This window comes from Littorina saxatilis, linkage group LG8 (assembly GCF_037325665.1).
Source record: "Littorina saxatilis isolate snail1 linkage group LG8, US_GU_Lsax_2.0, whole genome shotgun sequence".
NCBI lineage: Eukaryota > Metazoa > Mollusca > Gastropoda > Littorinimorpha > Littorinidae > Littorina > Littorina saxatilis.
In genome coordinates, this window is record NC_090252.1 from 11,266,709 (window position 1) to 11,286,873 (window position 20,165).

The following is a 20,165-nucleotide window of genomic DNA, read 5'->3' on the forward strand; positions in this document are numbered from 1 at the left end:
CACACACACACACACACAGAGACACACACACACACACACACACATACACAGACACTCACACACACACACACACACACACACACACACACACACACACACACACACACACACACACACACACACACACACACAAATATATTACATGTATGCACAATGAAAACGACTAAACTACAATGTCACAAACTTGCAAGCAGACACAAAGAGGTTAACTGTTAGCTGTTTCTAAAAATATCCTGACATTGCAACTCCACAAGCAACGTTATTGCCTAGTTGTCTGGGACGCCTTTGTATTGTTGTACTTTGAACCAGAACAGCTGTCTTAAAACATGATACCTGCCATGAGTCGATGTGTATTTTAATCTATTCTAATGGCAGAACCAATTAGAATCAATACACTGGTCTCACCTGATAATCAGTTTCGTCACTCGACCGAAGCAGGTATTTGTACCCCCAAAAGCGTCACATAATGTAAACGGGTAGCTGACTGAAATAGTTGTGACTAGATCGGCGGTATTTCCCGGGAAAAAAGTATTTGCAGAACAGTATGTCCAAGGCCAGATAGGAAAAAGGCGCTTAGTTTGGGAGTTTAATGCACAGGGAATACTCCCGGGCAAATTTGGTATCATTTGAAAAATAAATGCATATATATTTTAAAACAACCTTTCTAGGTACCCAAAAGTGGCAGTAGCTATACGCAATTGTAAGGCAAAGTAGCCCAGTTATTTTGAAAAAGGCACTACAGAAGAAAAAAACCCCACTTTGTTATGAAAAACAGCGATCTCAGCTTACCCGCAGGCGGCAGAGTAGATATTTCCAAGTGAACTATCAAGTAATTAGAAGGTGTTAAACAGCAAGTAAAAATATTGTTTGCATGCAACACATAGGAGCACCAGGAGGCCTTGCATTTCAGAAATTGTGTAACGCCACGTCATTTTCACTTGTTTTGATAATGTCAAATCTTCTCAAAGACGTTGTGTAAGCCACAATCTAATCAAAGACATATCAGAGGAAAGTGCATTCAACGGGCTTTTTGTTGCAAGTACCTGTGATGAGATATCTCATAAACACTAAGTGTGAGAGTTCATTTCTGAAGTACACCCCCTAATTTTGTAAGTCAAATTTATGTCATGAAAGCCTTTTAAGAGGCTCTATGCCAGGTAAGGGTGGAGTGTAATGGATCTAACATGTACGTTAATACATAGAGAAAAATGCCTGCTCTAAGCGTAGGGGCAAACGTTATACAGATACCTGTGAAGAAATGTATGCGCGAGACGATAACTTTGTGATGAGTCTCATTCAGACACATTACCCCTTTAATTGCGTATCCTTACATTTTCAGGCAGTGCTAGTTTTTACAAGAGTTGCATTTGAACCTCCAAAATGCCCGTAAATATGAATTAAGAAGATAGAATGCATCTGTGATTGACAATGTGCGCCATATTTATTGAGCATTCACTGAAAACATCGTGTGCATACCGATTTGGGCGGTTTTACGTTTCACTGAAGGAAAAACTGAATTTAGTGTGTTATACAAAACTCTCTGGGTAACACGATTTACATAGAATAAAACAAGTCGCGTAAGGCGAAAATACCATATTTAGTCAAGTAGCTGCCATTTTTCAGCAAGACCGTATACTCGTAGCATCGTCAGTCCACCGCTCATGGCAAAGGCAGTGAAATTGACAAGAAGAGCGGGGTAGTAGTTGCGCTAAGAAGGATAGCACGCTTTTCTGTACCTCTCTTTGTTTTAACTTTCTGAGTGTGTTTTTAATCCAAACATATCATATCTATATGTTTTTGGAATCAGGAACCGACAAGGAATAAGATGAAAGTGTTTTAAAATTGATTTCGACAATTTAATTTTGATAATAATTTTTATATATTTAATTTTCAGAGCTTGTTTTTAATCCGAATATAACATATTTATATGTTTTTGGAATCAGCAAATGATGGAGAATAAGATAAACGTAAATTTGGATCGTTTTATAAATTTTTATTTTTGTTTACAATTTTCAGATTTTTAATGACCAAAGTCATCAATTAATTTTTAAGCCACCAAGCTGAAATGCAATACCGAAGTCCGGGCTTTGTCGAAGATTACTTGACCAAAATTTCAACCAATTTGGTTGAAAAATGAGGGCGTGACAGTGCCGCCTCAACTTTCACGAAAAGCCGGATATGACGTCACCAAAGACATGTACCAAAAAAATGAAAAAAAGTATGGGGATTTCATACCCAGGAACTCTCATGTCAAATTTCAGAAAGATCGGTCAAGTAGTTTAGTCTGAATCGCTCTACACACACACAGACACACACACACACACACGCACACACGCACACACGCACATACACCACGACCCTCGTTTCGATTCCCCCTCGATGTTAAAATATTTAGTCAAAACTTGACTAAATATAAAAAGTACAATGTATACCATGTAGTTACTGAATGTGGGTTGAGCTTGCGGATTATTGTTTGACAGACAGACACACACACACACAGACAGACAGACAGACAATCAATCAATCAATCAATGAGGCTTATATCGCGCATATTCCGTGGGTACAGTTCTAGGCGCTCTGCAGTGATGCCGTGTGAGATGAAATTTTATACGGCCAGTAGATTGCAGCCATGTCGGCGCATATTTACCTTTCACGGCCTTATTCCAAGTCACACGGGTATGGTAGACAATTATTAACTGTGCCTAAGCAATTTTGCCAGGAAAGACCCTTTTGTCAATCGTGGGATCTTTAACGTGCACACCCAATGTAGTATGTACACGGGGGGTGGTTCGGACACCGAAGAGAGTCTGCACACAAAGTTGACCCTGTGAAATAAATTTCCGCCGAACCTGGGATCGAACTCACGCTGACAGCGGCCAACTGAATACAAATCCAGCGCGCTACCAACTGAGCTATATCCCCGCCCCATAGAAACATCCCGATTGTGTACTTTTTGATGTACATAAACACAGATAGACACCCCCTCCACATATTTTTTGATGCACAGGAACACAGACAAATCATCGTGCATGTTCTCTCAGTAGGGGGTGTAGGGTGGTGGGGGAGGGAGATTGGACATGGGGGAAAAGTCCTGTCCGTGGAGGCTGGGCGGGGGGATAACCAACAAGTTCTCCACGTTGAACTGGTCATCCAAGATGGCTCTGGCCGGAGCCGGTTCTGCGTCCACCACTTTTCGGCGCAGACAGTTGAAGGCCACTGCGATGACGGAGCAGGCCCCTGCCGCTGTGATGAGATAGAAACTGACGTCAAAGGTGACCTTGACGTTGTCGTTGTGGGGGATGCTGGGATTGTGCTGCAGGTCCAGGACATCCACCGTGGCCCAGTACAGGAACGTGATGATCCCCACACACACCAACACTGTAAAAATATTGAAAACTGCACTTCGGCGAAGCAGCTTGAAGAGTCGATGTTCCAGGCCAACAAGGTCAAGGCTGAAGCTGATGAGCGAGGTCAGTATGGCCAGGAAGGTCAAAGCAATGATGATCTTGAAGATCATCACCACTCTCTCCGTCACGCAGTTCACCAGACGGTCAGTATCTTCTGGACCGTTACGGTACTCGGAAATCACTGTGACCTTGTGGCCAACGCTGGGGTCATGAGTGACCATGTCTCCGAAGTAGAAGAACTGCAGTGCCCCCAGATATCTGATGCTTTCCAGACCAAAGGGGGGTCCACCGTTGTTACCGCTGGTCAGCTGGCTGCAATGTCCATCATCGATACGGATCCAGCTGGGCTCTGCCAGCGCTGTGCACAGAATCACAATACTGATCATGCTGCACAGGGCTGAGGGGAAATTACTCTCGCGCTGCTTATGGCTCTGGCGGCTTTGATGACGGCTCCCACGGCGACCGGAGCTCTGAGAGTGTCGTCGCCGACTGCGAGATCTCCCACCAGAGCGCCCGCGCCTGGAGCTGGAACCTCGACTGCGACTGTTTGTGTCAACGGTGGGTGCGGTCGCTGCGGCGTTGTCGTCATTGTTGTTGCTGCAAGGGGAGTCAGGGTCAGAGCAGGCACTGGATAAAACCAGGTTGGACGGGACAGACAGACAGACAGACAAACATATTATATCTGTATTTGCCTAGTTTTTCCCTTGTCTGTCTACACACACACACACACACACACACACACACACACACACACACACACACATCAGCACACACACACACACACAGAGACAGACAGACAGACAGACAGACAGACTGACACACACACACACACACACACTCACACACACACACACGCGCGCACACACACACACACACACACACACACACACGAACACACACACACACACACACACACACACACACACACACACACACACACATACACACGTAAGCGCGTTCACGCACACAACAAAATCGAATACTTCTGAAGACAAAACGGAATGAGACTACACAGCATTTAGATCATTAATTTTATGGTGCCAACATCAGAAATTAATGTTAAATTCACATAATCCATGTTGACAAATACTGCAAAATGTAAACTAAAATCGCCAAATGTGAAAACGAGAACAAACCTGTGGCCTTTATGATAAACAATATATAGCATCATACTACATCCATTGACTAGTGCACCGGTAATGTGTTTGGAAGTATGATTCTAATTGTCTTAAGTCAGCAATGTGTGCTTTCAAGTGTGCAGAGGCCAATTACCTTTATTTTTGAACTCTTCCAGGCTTTCTTCAGAAAAGAACAATTAATTATTGAAATCCCTCAGGAACACAGGGCTATTTTACCCAAAGTGTTAACACACCACTCTGTTAGTCTCAAGGCAAACATTGAGAAGTTACTAAAAAGCGCATGTGTATTGGTTTTGTTAAGCCTCTTTTCAAAATAATTATGCAAATACCGTGCTGCATATCAAAGTATCACTCATGGGACGGTTTAAATACACACACATATGAAACAAAACATCAACAGCAACAAAAGTAGTTGTATTTTAAACCATATTGCCAAATGTAAACATAATACAAGACTAAACCCGACCAGTATACCAATTGTTTTCTAGCAAGCGAAAACCTCGGCATATATTTCAGTGCATGATCAAATCAAAACTTGACTAAATGTAAAAAGGGTAAAATGCTGCCAATAGTAAAGATTTCCATGACAAGCATGGATCTGAAAAAAATTGAGCGAAAAAAGTAATTGCACAAGCCAAAATTTAAAAAATATTGCAAACAGTATTGACTAGAATTAGCTGATGTGAAAGTTAAGAGCTTTGAAAACAAGCACTGGAGCAGCTTATCTCTGTTACAATTCAACAATAGCCTGCCTAAAAAAAATTCTTTCAAACGCAAATGGTCGGAGGTGAAACCCTGATGACCATCTCTGCTTTCAGAACTTTAAAACATTAACTCGAATACCACGGAATGAGTAGCATGTCACCTCGGACGGTTCTGCGCTAGGCATAAGTCCGGGGGTAGTCTGGTAACGGTGTGAGGGTCACCCTAGTAACTGGCTTATAACTCGAAAAGTGTTTGCTCTTTTCTAAACCGGTTTCACCACTGGATAGAGCATAAAAAGCTCTTTCAGGAAATTAAAAATATGAAAATTATGCAAAGGTGACATGCGACTCATTCCGTGGTGGAGGGTCACATATAGGCTCAGATTCATCTCCAGGTCTATCCTTTCAACACAGTGTATGAAAGAACACAAACGCGCACACAAAGCAATAACACAAAAATGACATGTTTGAATTCATTGATTTGTCCAGGTGACTTTCGGTAAACGTTTAATTATTTATGTATTGATAGATTTTGAATGTTATATTGCACATATGTAGTCACATAATTGTGGCATAACGAAGTGAAGGTGAACTGCAAACTCAAACCTACAGCAACACAGTGCATTTCACATCTTCTGAAAAAGTGCGCATATAAATAGGTAAATCAATCAATCAATCAATCAATAGGAAGCTTATATAGCGCGTATTCCGTGGGTACAGTTCTAAGCGCTTGTCGAAGAGTTGTCAACACAGGACTAACAAAGAAACTAACATCTACAGACGGACACGAACCCTATCACACACTAGCAAACCCTGTTAAACATACAACAAACAACTGTTTAACAAAAATGTACACATCAATAGCTAGGTAAAGGCACGTGAAGGTTCACGGGTCATTCTTTATTCAGTGTTGAATTTAAATTTAAATCACATTAGCTACCTTACAATAAAAATCAGTTTGTTCTTAGATAAGTTTGTCGACCGACCAGGCGGTCCGTGTCTCTTGGTAGTTTGAAAGAATAATCCCGCAAAAACATCACTCAAATTGCCAAAAGAAGTTCACATTTCCGTTAGGGGTTTGTGATGGTGTCATCCCTCATCGGCAAGAATACCTGTTTAACTGAACTTGTTTTGGTTAAATTCATCAAAAGAAATGTCTTTAAAACTGTAAATTGAAATTCCATACACGGGGTTTGGGTCCCACAGGTCTTCAATGACATGTGGTGGGCGAGGTCAGTTTCATTCAGAGCTGGATTGTTTTTAGATGTTGTGTGTTTGGATCATGTCTCCAAAATCTGTTCATTTTCAGGCCCAAGTTCTTTATCACCGACTTCCGTTTCTTGCTGCTGTCCTCTGATTGAAAAACACAAATTGAAAATATAAAAGCCATCCACAAATGTTGTTTGATAGCACACACACACACACACACACACACACACACACACACACACACACACACACACACACATACTCACACACACACACATACACACACACACACACAAACACACACACACACACACACACACACATACACACACACACACACACACACACACACACACACACATACACACACACACACACATACACACATGTACGGCATTGATGAACGGCGGTAAACACACATACACGACATTAATAAACAGGGGTGTGTCTAAAACACGCGGGGACACGCGGGGACACGCGGGGACACGCGGGGACACGCGGGGACACACGGGGACACACGGGGACGGTGAATTAGCACGCCGGGACGTTATATAAAAACATTCTGACTATCCTTTGTGTATTTCTAAAAAAAAAAAAAAAAAAAAAATTAACTTATTTATTTATTAAAAAAATTTTTTTTTTTTTTTTTCAGAATGTTATAAAATAACATCCCCCCGTGCTATTTCACCGTCCCCGCATGTCCCCGCGTGCAGTTAAACTGTCCCCGCGTGTCCCTGCGTGTCCCCGCGTGTCCCCGCGTGTCCCCGCGTGTTTTAGTCACTGTCTAAAACATGCGGGGACACGCGGGGACACGCGGGGACACGCGGGGACACGCGGGGACACGCGGGGACGGTGAATTAGCACGCCGGGACGTTATATAAAAACATTCTGACTATCCTTTGTGTATTTCTAAAAAAAAAAAAAAAAAAAAAAAATTAACTTATTTATTTATTAAAAATTTTTTTTTCTTTTTTTCAGAATGTTATAAAATAACGTCCCCCCGTGCTATTTCACCGTCCCCGCGTGTCCCCGCGTGCAGTTAAACTGTCCCCGCGTGTCCCCGCGTGTCCCCGCGTGTTTTAGTCACAGAGGGTGTCTAAAACACGCGGGGACACGCGGGGACACGCGGGAACACGCGGGGACACGCGGGGACACGCGGGGACACGCGGGGACACATGGGGACGGTGAATTAGCACGCCGGGACCTTATATAAAAACATTCTGACTATCCTTTATGTATTTCTAAAAATAAAAAAAATAAATAAAAAAGTAACTTATTTATTTATTAAAAATTTTTTTTTCTTTTTTTCAGAATGTTATAAAATAACGTCCCGCCGTGCTATTTCACCGTCCCCGCGTGTCCCCGCGTGCCGTTAAACTGTCCCCGCGTGTCCCCGCGTGTCCCCGCGTGTCCCCGCGTGTCCCCGCGTGTCACGATCGGGTGACAGAGACCAAGAAAGCGTCACTCAGTGGAGTGCCTGTTCTGGGTCAATGTATGATAGAAAGCGCCTGTGCGTGATATTGGACACAGCAGAGTTTTTGCTGACAGTGCTCCCGAGCACGGATGTTTTGAAACGCACGAGCTTCACAGTGCAGGTTTCTGCTGTCATAGGGCTGACGGTTTTTTTCGCTGACAGCGCGCACGGGATTTTCAGGGATTGAGTTTCTCGTGTCTTTTTCCTGCTTGGGGAGGCAAAACTGTGTATAGCTGGACTGGTTTGGTGACAAGGTCAGTCACGTGTATTTGGCTAGGTGGTCTGTCAGAGACTCAAGGACGACACACTTGACACCCAGCGGCAGAAGGGGAAGGACCTAACACACAGTTACTAGAGTATGATGGTTTTTCACCGAGTATCATATTCGGCACTCTAGGGGAACTTCCACAAGTTATTCCTTTCCTCTGCCACGTATTTTGCTGAGGACAAGTCGTCACATTTCCTTCGTCGGCGATGGCTTTCGCATAAGGATTCGACAAGGGGTTCTGGACGTTTTGGGTCACTGTTGACGAACAGAGACTGTTCCAGGGAGGAGGCGGACTTTGCTTCCATTGAGAGTTACAATCATAGGCTTTTGAGGTAATAAATCATTATTTAACGCTGTTGATGAGTCTGTGTTGTGGAATGAAATACTCTCTGTTGTTCTTTCCAGGTTAGCGCATAATTTACTCTCTGTGACGCTAAAATACTAATCTGTATATGGTTTTTGCAGATAGGGAGAGAAGGACGGAAAATGGCTGTTTTGTTGTTGTAAAAAGTCAGTTTTGTGCAGGCCCACGTGCTCGATGAGATATTTAAAGATGACATGTTTTAAGGTGGTGGGTGAGGGGTAGCTGACATGTTTAGTGCACCGATGCTTTCTGTTTGCAGCCTTCCTTCGTTCGTTCGTTTCGTTCGTTCGTTACGTTCCCGTAACATCGGCACGGCTGACTCTGGCGGGAACTGTTGAGGCTACGCTAACCAGGAGACCGGCTAACCAGGAGACCGGCTAACCAGCGGACCGGCTAACCAGCGAACCGGCTAACCAGCGGACCGGCTAACCAGCGAACCGACTAACCAGCATACCGGCTAAGCAGCAGCAGCAGAGATAAAGCTAAGTGCACCATGTCGTACGCACCCCGTTGACCACCGTTGTCTTTTCGTATCTATGATTTCATTGGAGTAGTGACAACGTGGGGTGTGTGACACCTGCACGAACTAGAGCTTTTCGAACAGAACATTCTCATTTCGACTGTATTTACACGGGTTCAGCGTGTTACTATAATTTTCTACATAGTACTGGCATTTTGTCAGTGAACACTGGTTTTTTACGTGTTGAGAACGTAAAAGGAACATATTTTGAGTGAAGGCTCGAGGGAGGTGGAGAGTTTATACATAAACAGGCGTCTGAAACTTATACTTTTGTTGACTCTATTTAATTGTATGCCTGCGAGAGTGGATCGTGGTGTGGTTAGTTAATTAGTAGTAATTAACCGGTTCATAATCACCTTGAGTGATATATTGAAACGTGACACGTGGGGGCCAAGCCGGGATTTACTCAGTTAATTTCCAACTGATAAAGACCCACCAATTAAGGAGAACTAAGAGCAGATAATCTCGTCAGTGCTCGACTTATTTTCTGCTTGGTGCTACCCTTTTTTGTATAGTTTTGATCATATACCACACCTTAAGCGATTCACATCTTGCAGGAAATGTAAATTGTAATTTGTGAGTTATTGTATGCGCTAACTGTGATTATCTCCCTTTCCTTTGTTTGTGAATCTTTGTTGTTGTACGTTCAGAGTTTTCCGTTGCAGAGAGCTGAGCGGGGTTAGCGGATTTGTTATTCGTTTTACTCAGTTTTCTCTACATTGTTGTTTCGCATTCCGTAACAGGTTACATTTTCTACCGTCTTGTTTTACTTGGATTTTTCTCCATATTTTGACTTTGTTGGAATTTTGGGGGGGAAGGGTCCGAGGACTTCTGTCCTAACCGAGGCTGTGGGAGACACTCTGTTTCACCGCAAAAAGCAGCCGATAAAGTAGGCCACGGCTGTGGGAAACACTTTGTTTCACCGCAAAAAGCAGCCATAAAGTAGGCTACGCGTTTTGTTCTACACCGTTTGGATTTTTCTTCTGCATTTTCCGGTTGCTGGATTTTTGTATCCATTTCATCACCGCGTGTTCTAGCTATAGCTGCGTTAGACTTACTTTGGTAATAAAGCTTTGCTAAAACTAACCATGGCCACAGGGGGATCTCCGACGAGGAGAATAACTTTCGAGACTCCTGGTAGTGAGCAACCGACTGAGCGAGACGCACGCGTTAGAGCCCGAAGCGTTCTAAAACGCTTAGAAGTAGAACGGAAGGAAGAATTTGAGCGACTGACAAGAAAAGAAGAACGTGACAGACAGGACAAGAAGGACGAACTTGACAGACAAGAAAGAGAACGACAGGCCGAACGACAGGCAGAACGAGACAGACAGGAAAGGAAAGACGAACGTGACAGACAGGACAAGAAAGAGAAAGACGAACTTGACAGACAAGAAAGAGAACGACAGGCCGAACGAGACAGACAAGAAAAGAAAGACGAACTTGACAGACAAGAAAGAGAACGACAGGCCGAACGAGACAGACTAGACCGGAAGGAACAGGCGGATCGCGATCACCAGCTAGAGCTAGCCAGGCTACAGGCCGAGAAGGGTACGCTTACTCAGGCTAGCGCGCCGACGTTTGTTGCCGACCGAACGAGACTGCCGACGTTCGACGATGACAAGGACGAGCTCGACGATTTTTTACGCCGGTTTGAGCGCATTGCATCCGACCAGAAGTGGGAAGAGGCCACGTGGGCTAGCCGCCTTAGCACCTGCTTGAAAGGACGCGCATTGCAGCTCTACAACGCTTTGGATGACGACGAGGCGAGAGACTATCAGGCACTTAAGAAGGCGTTACTCCAGCGCTTCAACCTGACTGCTGAAGCCTACAGACGACGTCTGCGTAACAGCAAGAGACTGAGCGGCGAGCTGAGTCATCAGTTTGTGGCACGCCTTAACCTCTACCTGCGGCGCTGGGTGGAGATGGCCGAAAAGGACTGGACCGTCAACGACCTTGCCGACCTCATAGTCATGGAACAACTGATGTCCAGCCTGCGACCTGAGGTGGTGACCTTCGTGCAGGAGCACCAGCCCAAGACTACTCAGGAGGCAGCCGACTGGATCAGAGTGCACGAGGACGCCCAGGCGATCTCCGGCAAATCTTCAGGCTCACGGCCAGGAAAAACGGGAAATTCGGGTTCTTCAGGACCCAAGGACGGGAAGGACGATCAGGGACACAAGGGATCGAGTTCCAGAACTGACATCCAGTGTTACTACTGCAACAAGCGGGGCCACGTGAAGAAGGACTGCCACAAGAGACAGGCTGACCAGAAGGGCGTTCACTTCGTTGGCAGTGAGGAGTTCAGGGACGTCACGAGCTCATGCACCATTCCACAACTCTGCGTTCCGTGCTCCAGGAAACATTTCCAGCCCCACTGCAACGTTTACGTTAACGGAGTGAAGGGCGAAGGTCTGCGGGACACAGGGGCAGACATGATAGTGGTTCGGGCGAGTCTAGTTCCAGCTATGGCTTACACAGGAGACAGCATCAGGGTGAGAATGGCCGAGGCATCTCACGCTTACGACTTGAACACGGCAGTGATCAAGGTCGTAACCCCGTTGTTCACGGGGACCATTGTGGCCGTCGTCATGGACGATCCTCCATGCGACCTGCTCATTGGAAACCGGGTTCAGTTTGTGGACGGCGTCACCAGGGAGGTTCCCGTTTATCGGTCTCCCGACGTCATTTCAGTGCTCACGCGGGCACAGGCGGAGCGAGAGGACAAACCTCTCAAACCCCTACCTGCTGCACGAGCTGCCCTGGGGAACGTGACCCCCGCGCTTCTCGCGAAGGCTCAGGATTCTGACCCGACCTTAGCTACTCCTCGGGAGCACGCGAAGTCGGGGAAGGTGAAGCTGAGCGGGAAGCATGGGAGGTCAAAGTTCCTCAGGGACAAGAAGTTGCTCTACCGTGAGTTCAGCAACCAAGAAGGTACATTCAAACAGGTTGTCGTGCCTCGCGAGTTTCGCGAGGGTGTCATGGCAACGGCACACGACTCGATTCTGGGAGGTCATCTTGGTACCAAGAAGACCACGGATCGTGTCTGGCGCCACTTTTACTGGCCAGGCATCTGCACGGATGTCCGACGTTTCTGCGCGTCCTGCGATAAGTGCCAGAAGGTGGTTGCCAAAGGAAGGGTGAGGAAGGTCCCCTTAGAGAAGATGCCGCTCATCGACGAACCCTTTCGTCGGGTGGCAGTGGACATCATCGGGCCCATCTTGCCTGCGTCTGAGGACGGAAACAGATACATTTTGACCATGGTGGACTACGCTACTCGATACCCAGAGGCGATCCCTCTGAAATCGATTGAAGCCACGCGAGTAGCTGAGGCTCTGGTTACTATGTGGTCCCGGCTGGGAATTCCATCAGAGGTACTCACCGACAGAGGCACGCAGTTCACGGGAGGAGTGATGGCGGAGGCAGCACGACTGCTATCACTGGAGCAGCACTTCACCACTCCTTACCATGCTCAGTGCAACGGACTGGTGGAAAGGTTCAATGGCACCTTGAAGACCATGCTGAGGAAACTAGCTCAGGAGAAACCACGCACGTGGGACAGGTACATCCCAGCATTGCTTTTTGCATACCGCGAGGTTCCTCAGGAGAGCTTGGGCTTTTCCCCATTCGAGCTGTTGTACGGCAGACAGGTACGCGGTCCCATGGCTATCCTGCGTCAGGCTTGGACAGACGAAGAAGCTGACGAGGAGGTGCAGACGACAGCGACCTACATCGTAGAACTCAGGAACAGGATTGAAGAGACCTGCAAACTGGCTCAAGAGAACCTGGGAAGAGCAGCACAGCGTTACGCGCGAGGATTCGACCGCAAGGCACGACCGCGCAGCTTCAAGATTGGAGAACGGGTGTTGCTACTTTTACCTGTCAAACACAACAAGCTACAACTGCAGTGGCAAGGACCTTTTGAGGTGACAGCGAAAGTGGGCCAGAACGACTACAGGATCGTCATGAACGGGAAAGCACGCCTGTACCACGCCAACCTGCTGCGCGCCTACATAGAGAGGACTGCCTACGGGGAAAAGGACAAAGTGACAGAAGCAGTTGCTGTCGTGATGGACGAGACAACGGAAGAACAGGGAGGAGGACGTGTACCAGTTTGTCCGCTGGAGGCTAGTGAGGATCTCACGGACGTGCACATCTCACCTGATCTTGGGGACGACCAGCAGGCGGACCTGCAAGAGATCCTGAAGGATGCAGCACGGGTCCTTACAGACATACCACTTCAGACGCATCTAGAGGAGTTTACCTTCGACTTGCTGGAGAAACAGCCAGTGAGGACGAAGCAGTATCCCATGCCTCATGCCCAGAAGGAGGTGGTCAGGAAGGAAATCGCCGACATGACGAAGTTGGGCGTCATCGAGCCAGCGAACTCTCCCTACAGTTCACCAATTGTGCTTGTAAAGAAGAAGGATGGACGCGTCAGGTTCTGTGTTGACTACCGGAAGCTGAACAAGATTACGGCGTTTGACGCGGAACCCATGCCTGATGTGGACTACCTCTTCAGTCACTTGGCCAAGGCCAAGTACTTTTCCAAACTGGACCTCACCAAGGGATACTGGCAAATCCCAGTTGCCGAGGAAGACCGCCCAAAGACTGCATTTACCACTCCATTCGGCCAGTTCCAGTGGACAGTCATGCCTTTTGGTCTACAGAATGCAGGTGCCGTCTTCACTCGCATGATGAGGAAACTTTTGGAACCATTGAAGCGCGAGGACATCAGCAGTTTCATCGACGATGTGCTGATCGCGACAGAGACATGGACTGAACATCTCGACGCCCTGCGCGACGTGTTCGGAAGGTTGAAGGACGGAAATCTGGGAGCTAAACCGTCCAAGTGCTACTTGGGATTCCGGGAATTGTCTTTCCTGGGTCATGTTGTCGGCGAGGGATTGCTCGTTCCAGAGGACGACAAGATCCAGAAGATTCGGGAGGCGGAGCCACCGCGCACGAAGAAAGAAGTCAGGTCTTTCCTGGGCCTAGCCAGCTTCTATAGACGCTTCATCCCGCACTTTGCCGAAATCGCTCTACCACTGACCAACCTTACCAAGAAACTACAACCGACCGTTGTAGTGTGGACTGAGGAATGTAGCTCCGCATTCAACACCCTGAAGAGGCGACTCACCAGTCAGCCTATTCTCCGACTACCAGACCTGAACAAGGACTTCGTGCTGAGGACAGACGCTTCAGGGAAGGGACTTGGGGCAGTGTTGCTTCAGGAGACAGAGGGGTTTTTGCACCCTGTTTGCTTCGCCAGCCGTAAGCTGACCTCGGCCGAGGCAGCGTATGCAACGGTTGAACGCGAGTGTCTCGCCATTGTCTGGGGCATCCAGAAGTTCGAAGCGTACCTGTACGGACGACCTTTCTGTCTGGAGACGGACCATCAACCTCTGCAATATCTTCAGGTTGCAAGGTTGGCAAACGCCAGACTTATGCGCTGGGCGTTGATTCTCCAACCGTACCAATTCACGGTACGCGTCATTCCGGGCGCCAACAATGTTGGAGCTGACTTTCTCTCTCGGGCTGTAGAGGAGAACATGACTGTGAGCGAAACCGAGGTTTCGTCTTGAAGAGGGGAGGTGTGTCACGATCGGGTGACAGAGACCAAGAAAGCGTCACTCAGTGGAGTGCCTGTTCTGGGTCAATGTATGATAGAAAGCGCCTGTGCGTGATATTGGACACAGCAGAGTTTTTGCTGACAGTGCTCCCGAGCACGGATGTTTTGAAACGCACGAGCTTCACAGTGCAGGTTTCTGCTGTCATAGGGCTGACGGTTTTTTTCGCTGACAGCGCGCACGGGATTTTCAGGGATTGAGTTTCTCGTGTCTTTTTCCTGCGTGGGGAGGCAAAACTGTGTATAGCTGGACTGGTTTGGTGACAAGGTCAGTCACGTGTATTTGGCTAGGTGGTCTGTCAGAGACTCAAGGACGACACACTTGACACCCAGCGGCAGAAGGGGAAGGACCTAACACACAGTTACTAGAGTATGATGGTTTTTCACCGAGTATCATATTCGGCACTCTAGGGGAACTTCCACAAGTTATTCCTTTCCTCTGCCACGTATTTTGCTGAGGACAAGTCGTCACATTTCCTTCGTCGGCGATGGCTTTCGCATAAGGATTCGACAAGGGGTTCTGGACGTTTTGGGTCACTGTTGACGAACAGAGACTGTTCCAGGGAGGAGGCGGACTTTGCTTCCATTGAGAGTTACAATCATAGGCTTTTGAGGTAATAAATCATTATTTAACGCTGTTGATGAGTCTGTGTTGTGGAATGAAATACTCTCTGTTGTTCTTTCCAGGTTAGCGCATAATTTACTCTCTGTGACGCTAAAATACTAATCTGTATATGGTTTTTGCAGATAGGGAGAGAAGGACGGAAAATGGCTGTTTTGTTGTTGTAAAAAGTCAGTTTTGTGCAGGCCCACGTGCTCGATGAGATATTTAAAGATGACATGTTTTAAGGTGGTGGGTGAGGGGTAGCTGACATGTTTAGTGCACCGATGCTTTCTGTTTGCAGCCTTCCTTCGTTCGTTCGTTTCGTTCGTTCGTTACGTTCCCGTAACATCGGCACGGCTGACTCTGGCGGGAACTGTTGAGGCTACGCTAACCAGGAGACCGGCTAACCAGGAGACCGGCTAACCAGCGGACCGGCTAACCAGCGAACCGGCTAACCAGCGGACCGGCTAACCAGCGAACCGACTAACCAGCATACCGGCTAAGCAGCAGCAGCAGAGATAAAGCTAAGTGCACCATGTCGTACGCACCCCGTTGACCACCGTTGTCTTTTCGTATCTATGATTTCATTGGAGTAGTGACAACGTGGGGTGTGTGACACCTGCACGAACTAGAGCTTTTCGAACAGAACATTCTCATTTCGACTGTATTTACACGGGTTCAGCGTGTTACTATAATTTTCTACATAGTACTGGCATTTTGTCAGTGAACACTGGTTTTTTACGTGTTGAGAACGTAAAAGGAACATATTTTGAGTGAAGGCTCGAGGGAGGTGGAGAGTTTATACATAAACAGGCGTCTGAAACTTATACTTTTGTTGACTCTATTTAATTGTATGCCTGCGAGAGTGGATCGTGGTGTGGTTAGTTAATTAGTAGTAATTAACCGGTTCATAATCACCTTGAGTGATATATTGAAACGTGACACCGCGTGTCCCCGCGTGTTTTAGTCACAGGGGGTGTCTAAAACACGCGGGGACACGCGGGGACACGCGGGGACACGCGGGGACACGCGGGGACACGCGGGGACACACGGGGACACACGGGGACGGTGAATTAGCACGCCGGGACGTTATATAAAAACATTCTGACTATCCTTTGTGTATTTCTAAAAAAAAAAAAAAAAAAAAAAAAAAAAAAACTTATTTATTTATTAAAAAATTTTTTTTTTCTTTTTTTCAGAATGTTATAAAATAACGTCCCCCCGTGCTATTTCACCGTCCCCGCGTGTCCCCGCGTGCAGTTTAACTGTCCCCGCGTGTCCCCGCGTGTCCCCGCGTGTCCCCGCGTGTCCCCGCGTGTCCCCGCGTGTTTTAGACACCCCCTGTGACTAAAACACGCGGGGACACGCGGGGACACGCGGGGACACGCGGGGACACACGGGGACACGCGGGGACACGCGGGGACACGCGGGGACACACGGGGACACGCGGGGACACACGGGGACGGTGAATTAGCACGCCGGGACGTTATATAAAAACATTCTGACTATCCTTTGTGTTATTCTAAAAAAAAAAAAAAAAAAAAAAAAAGTAACTTATTTATTTATTAAAAAATTTTTTTTCTTTTTTTCAGAATGTTATAAAATAACGTCCCGCCGTGCTATTTCACCGTCCCCGCGTGTCCCCGCGTGCCGTTAAACTGTCCCCGCGTGTCCCCGCATGTCCCCGCGTGTCCCCGCGTGTTTTAGACAGTGTCTAAAACACGCGGGGACACGCGGGGACACGCGGGGACACGCGGGGACACGCGGGGACACACGGGGACACACGGGGACGGTGAATTAGCACGCCGGGACGTTATATAAAAACATTCTGACTATCCTTTGTGTATTTCTAAAAAAAAAAAAAAAAAAAAAAATTAACTTATTTATTTATTAAATTTTTTTTTTTTTTCAGAATGTTATAAAATAACGTCCCGCCGTGCTAATTCACCGTCCCCGTGTGTCCCCGTGTGTCCCCGCGTGTCCCCGCGTATCCCCGCGTGTCCCCGCGTGTCCCCGCGTGTCCCCGCGTGTCCCCGCGTGTCCCCGCGTGTCCCCGCGTGTCCCCGCGTGTCCCCGCGTGTTTTAGACACCCCCTGTGACTAAAACACGCGGGGACACGCGGGGACACGCGGGAACACGCGGGGACACGCGGGGACAAGCGGGGACACGCGGGGACAGTTTAACTGCACTGGGGGACACGCGGGGACGGTGAAATAGCACGGGGGGACGTTATTTTATAACATTCTGAAAAAAAGAAAAAAAAAATTTTAATAAATAAATAAGTTAATTTTTTTTTTTTTTTTTTTTTTTTAGAAATACACAAACGATAGTCAGAATGTTTTTATATAACGTCCCGGCGTGCTAATTCACCGTCCCCGTGTGTCCCCGTGTGTCCCCGCGTGTCCCCGCGTGTCCCCGCGTGTCCCCGCGTGTCCCCGCGTGTCCCCGCGTGTCCCCGCGTGTCCCCGCGTGTCCCCGCGTGTCCCCGCGTGTCCCCGCGTGTTTTAGTCACAGGGGGTGTCTAAAACACGCGGGGACACGCGGGGACACGCGGGGACACGCGGGGACACACGGGGACACACGGCGACGGTGAATTAGCACGCCGGGACGTTATATAAAAACATTCTGACTATCCTTTGTGTATTTCTAAAAAAAAAAAAAAAAAAAAAAAAAAATTAACTTATTTATTTATTAATTTTTTTTTTTCCTTTTTTTCAGAATGTTATAAAATAACGTCCCCCGTGCTATTTCACCGTCCCCGCGTGTCCCCGCGTGCAGTTAAACTGTCCCCGCGTGTCCCCGCGTGTTTTAGTCACAGGGGGTGTCTAAAACACGCGGGGACACGCGGGGACACGCGGGGACACGCGGGGACACACGGGGACACAGGGGGACGGTGAATTAGCACGCCGGGACGTTATATAAAAACATTCTGACTATCCTTTATGTATTTCTAAAAAAATAAAATAAAAAATAAAAATTAACTTATTTATTTATTAAAAATTGTTTTCTTCTTTTTTTCAGAATGTTATAAAATAACGTCCCGCCGTGCTATTTCACCGTCCCCGCGTGTCCCCGCGTGCAGTTAAACTGTCCCCGCGTGTCTAAAACACGCGGGGACACGCGGGGACACGCGGGGACACACGGGAACACACGGGGACGGTGAATTAGCACGCCGGGACGTTATATAAAAACATTCTGACTATCGTTTGTGTATTTCTAAAAAAAAAAATAAAAAAAAAAAAATTAACTTATTTATTTATTAAATTTTTTTTTTCTTTTTTTCAGAATGTTATAAAATAACGTCCCCCCGTGCTATTTCACCGTCCCCGCGTGTCCCCGCGTGCAGTTAAACTGTCCCCGCGTGTCCCCGCGTGTGTGTTTTAGTTACAGGGGGTGTCTACAACACGCGGAGACACGCGGGGACACACGGGGACACACGGGGACGGTGAATTAGCACGCCTGGACGTTATATAATAACATTCTGACTATCCTTTATGTATTTCTAAAAAAAAAAGAAAAAATTTTTTACTTAATATTTTTTTTTTTTTTTTTTTTTTTTTTTTGGGTCAGAATGTTATAAAATAACGTCCCCGCGTGCTATTTAACCGTCCCCGCGTGCAGTAAAACTGTCCTCGCGTGTCCCCGCGTGTCCCCGCGTGTCCCCGCGTGTCCCCGCGTGTCCCCGCGTGTTTTAGACAGTGTCTAAAACACGCGGGGACACGCGGGGACACACGGGGACACGCGGGGACACACGGGGACACACGGGGACGGTGAATTAGCACGCCGGGACGTTATATAATAACATTCTGACTATCCTTTATGTATTTCTAAAAAAAAAAAAAAAAATTTTTTTTACTTAATATATATATCTATATATATTTTTTTTTTGGTGGTCAGAATGTTATAAAATAACGTCACCGCGTGCTATTTAACCGTCCCCGCGTGCAGTAAAACTGTCCTCGCGTGTCCCCGCATGTCCCCGCGTGTCCCCGCGTGTTTTAGACAGTGTCTAAAACACGCGGGGACACGCGGGGACACGCGGGGACACGCGTGTTTTAGACACACGGGAACGATGAATTAGCACGCCGGGACGTTATATATAATAGGGAGATTCAAGAGACAGCACGTTTCGTTTTGCAGCTCGTTTCGTTTGGTGAATGAGTCACCCCGCGAAACGGAACGTGAAACGAGACGGCATAGGCCACAGACAAGATTTAGATGTATTCACGTTTCGTTTCGGAATGAAGGAAGGGCGATAAATCTTCAAGTGAAATTATCACGTCTGTCCTCGATCAGAATGGGGAAAAAAAAACCTAGGAGGTGGTCCAGAATCGGGCATACTTTGATTATTTTCAGTCCAAATAAATCACACAGACTTTGTTTATACAAAATCACATACGAAGCCAGAATAAAAATTCGATGCGATGACCTACTTCTGCTTCGCCATTTGCTTTCTTCACCATGAAGTTGGATAAATGTACCAGGATCAGCACCCTTCAAAATATTTCAGTTCACAACAGTTGTCTACCTCCAATGAACACATTCTCAGCGCTGAAAGACTGTGAAAGGGTTGATGAATCTAGCAATGCATAAAATGGCCAACAAATAAAACTGTTAGTGTGCAAAAATACTCACAAAAGTTGACGAAATATTGTTCGTTTTTTGGGGGTGGAAAACGTGACTGCGTTTTGACGTTCCACGTTCCGTTTCAGTTGACCTTCACCTTTCCAGCGAGAGACTCACGAAATGATGACGTTTACCACGACTTCAAAACGAAACGTCCCGACGTTTCGTTTATTAAATCTCCGTATTATCACGTGCTGAAGTTTTCCGACCTCCCTTTGTTGGTT

At 47.0% G+C, this 20,165-nt stretch overlaps 1 protein-coding gene across 3 annotated transcripts in view; it reads right to left on the bottom strand.

Moving 5' to 3' along the window:
• Positions 1-4,988: 4,988 nt before the first annotated feature.
• Positions 4,989-20,165, bottom strand: part of LOC138972772 (uncharacterized) — a 35,312-nt gene continuing 20,135 nt past the window's right edge. For all 3 annotated transcript variants that reach the window (XM_070345448.1, XM_070345446.1, XM_070345447.1), the window contains one exon: positions 4,989-6,603. In XM_070345448.1, coding sequence (XP_070201549.1) covers positions 6,531-6,603 — 73 coding nt within the window. In that variant the 3' untranslated portion in view covers positions 4,989-6,530. The remainder of the gene's footprint in view (positions 6,604-20,165) is intronic.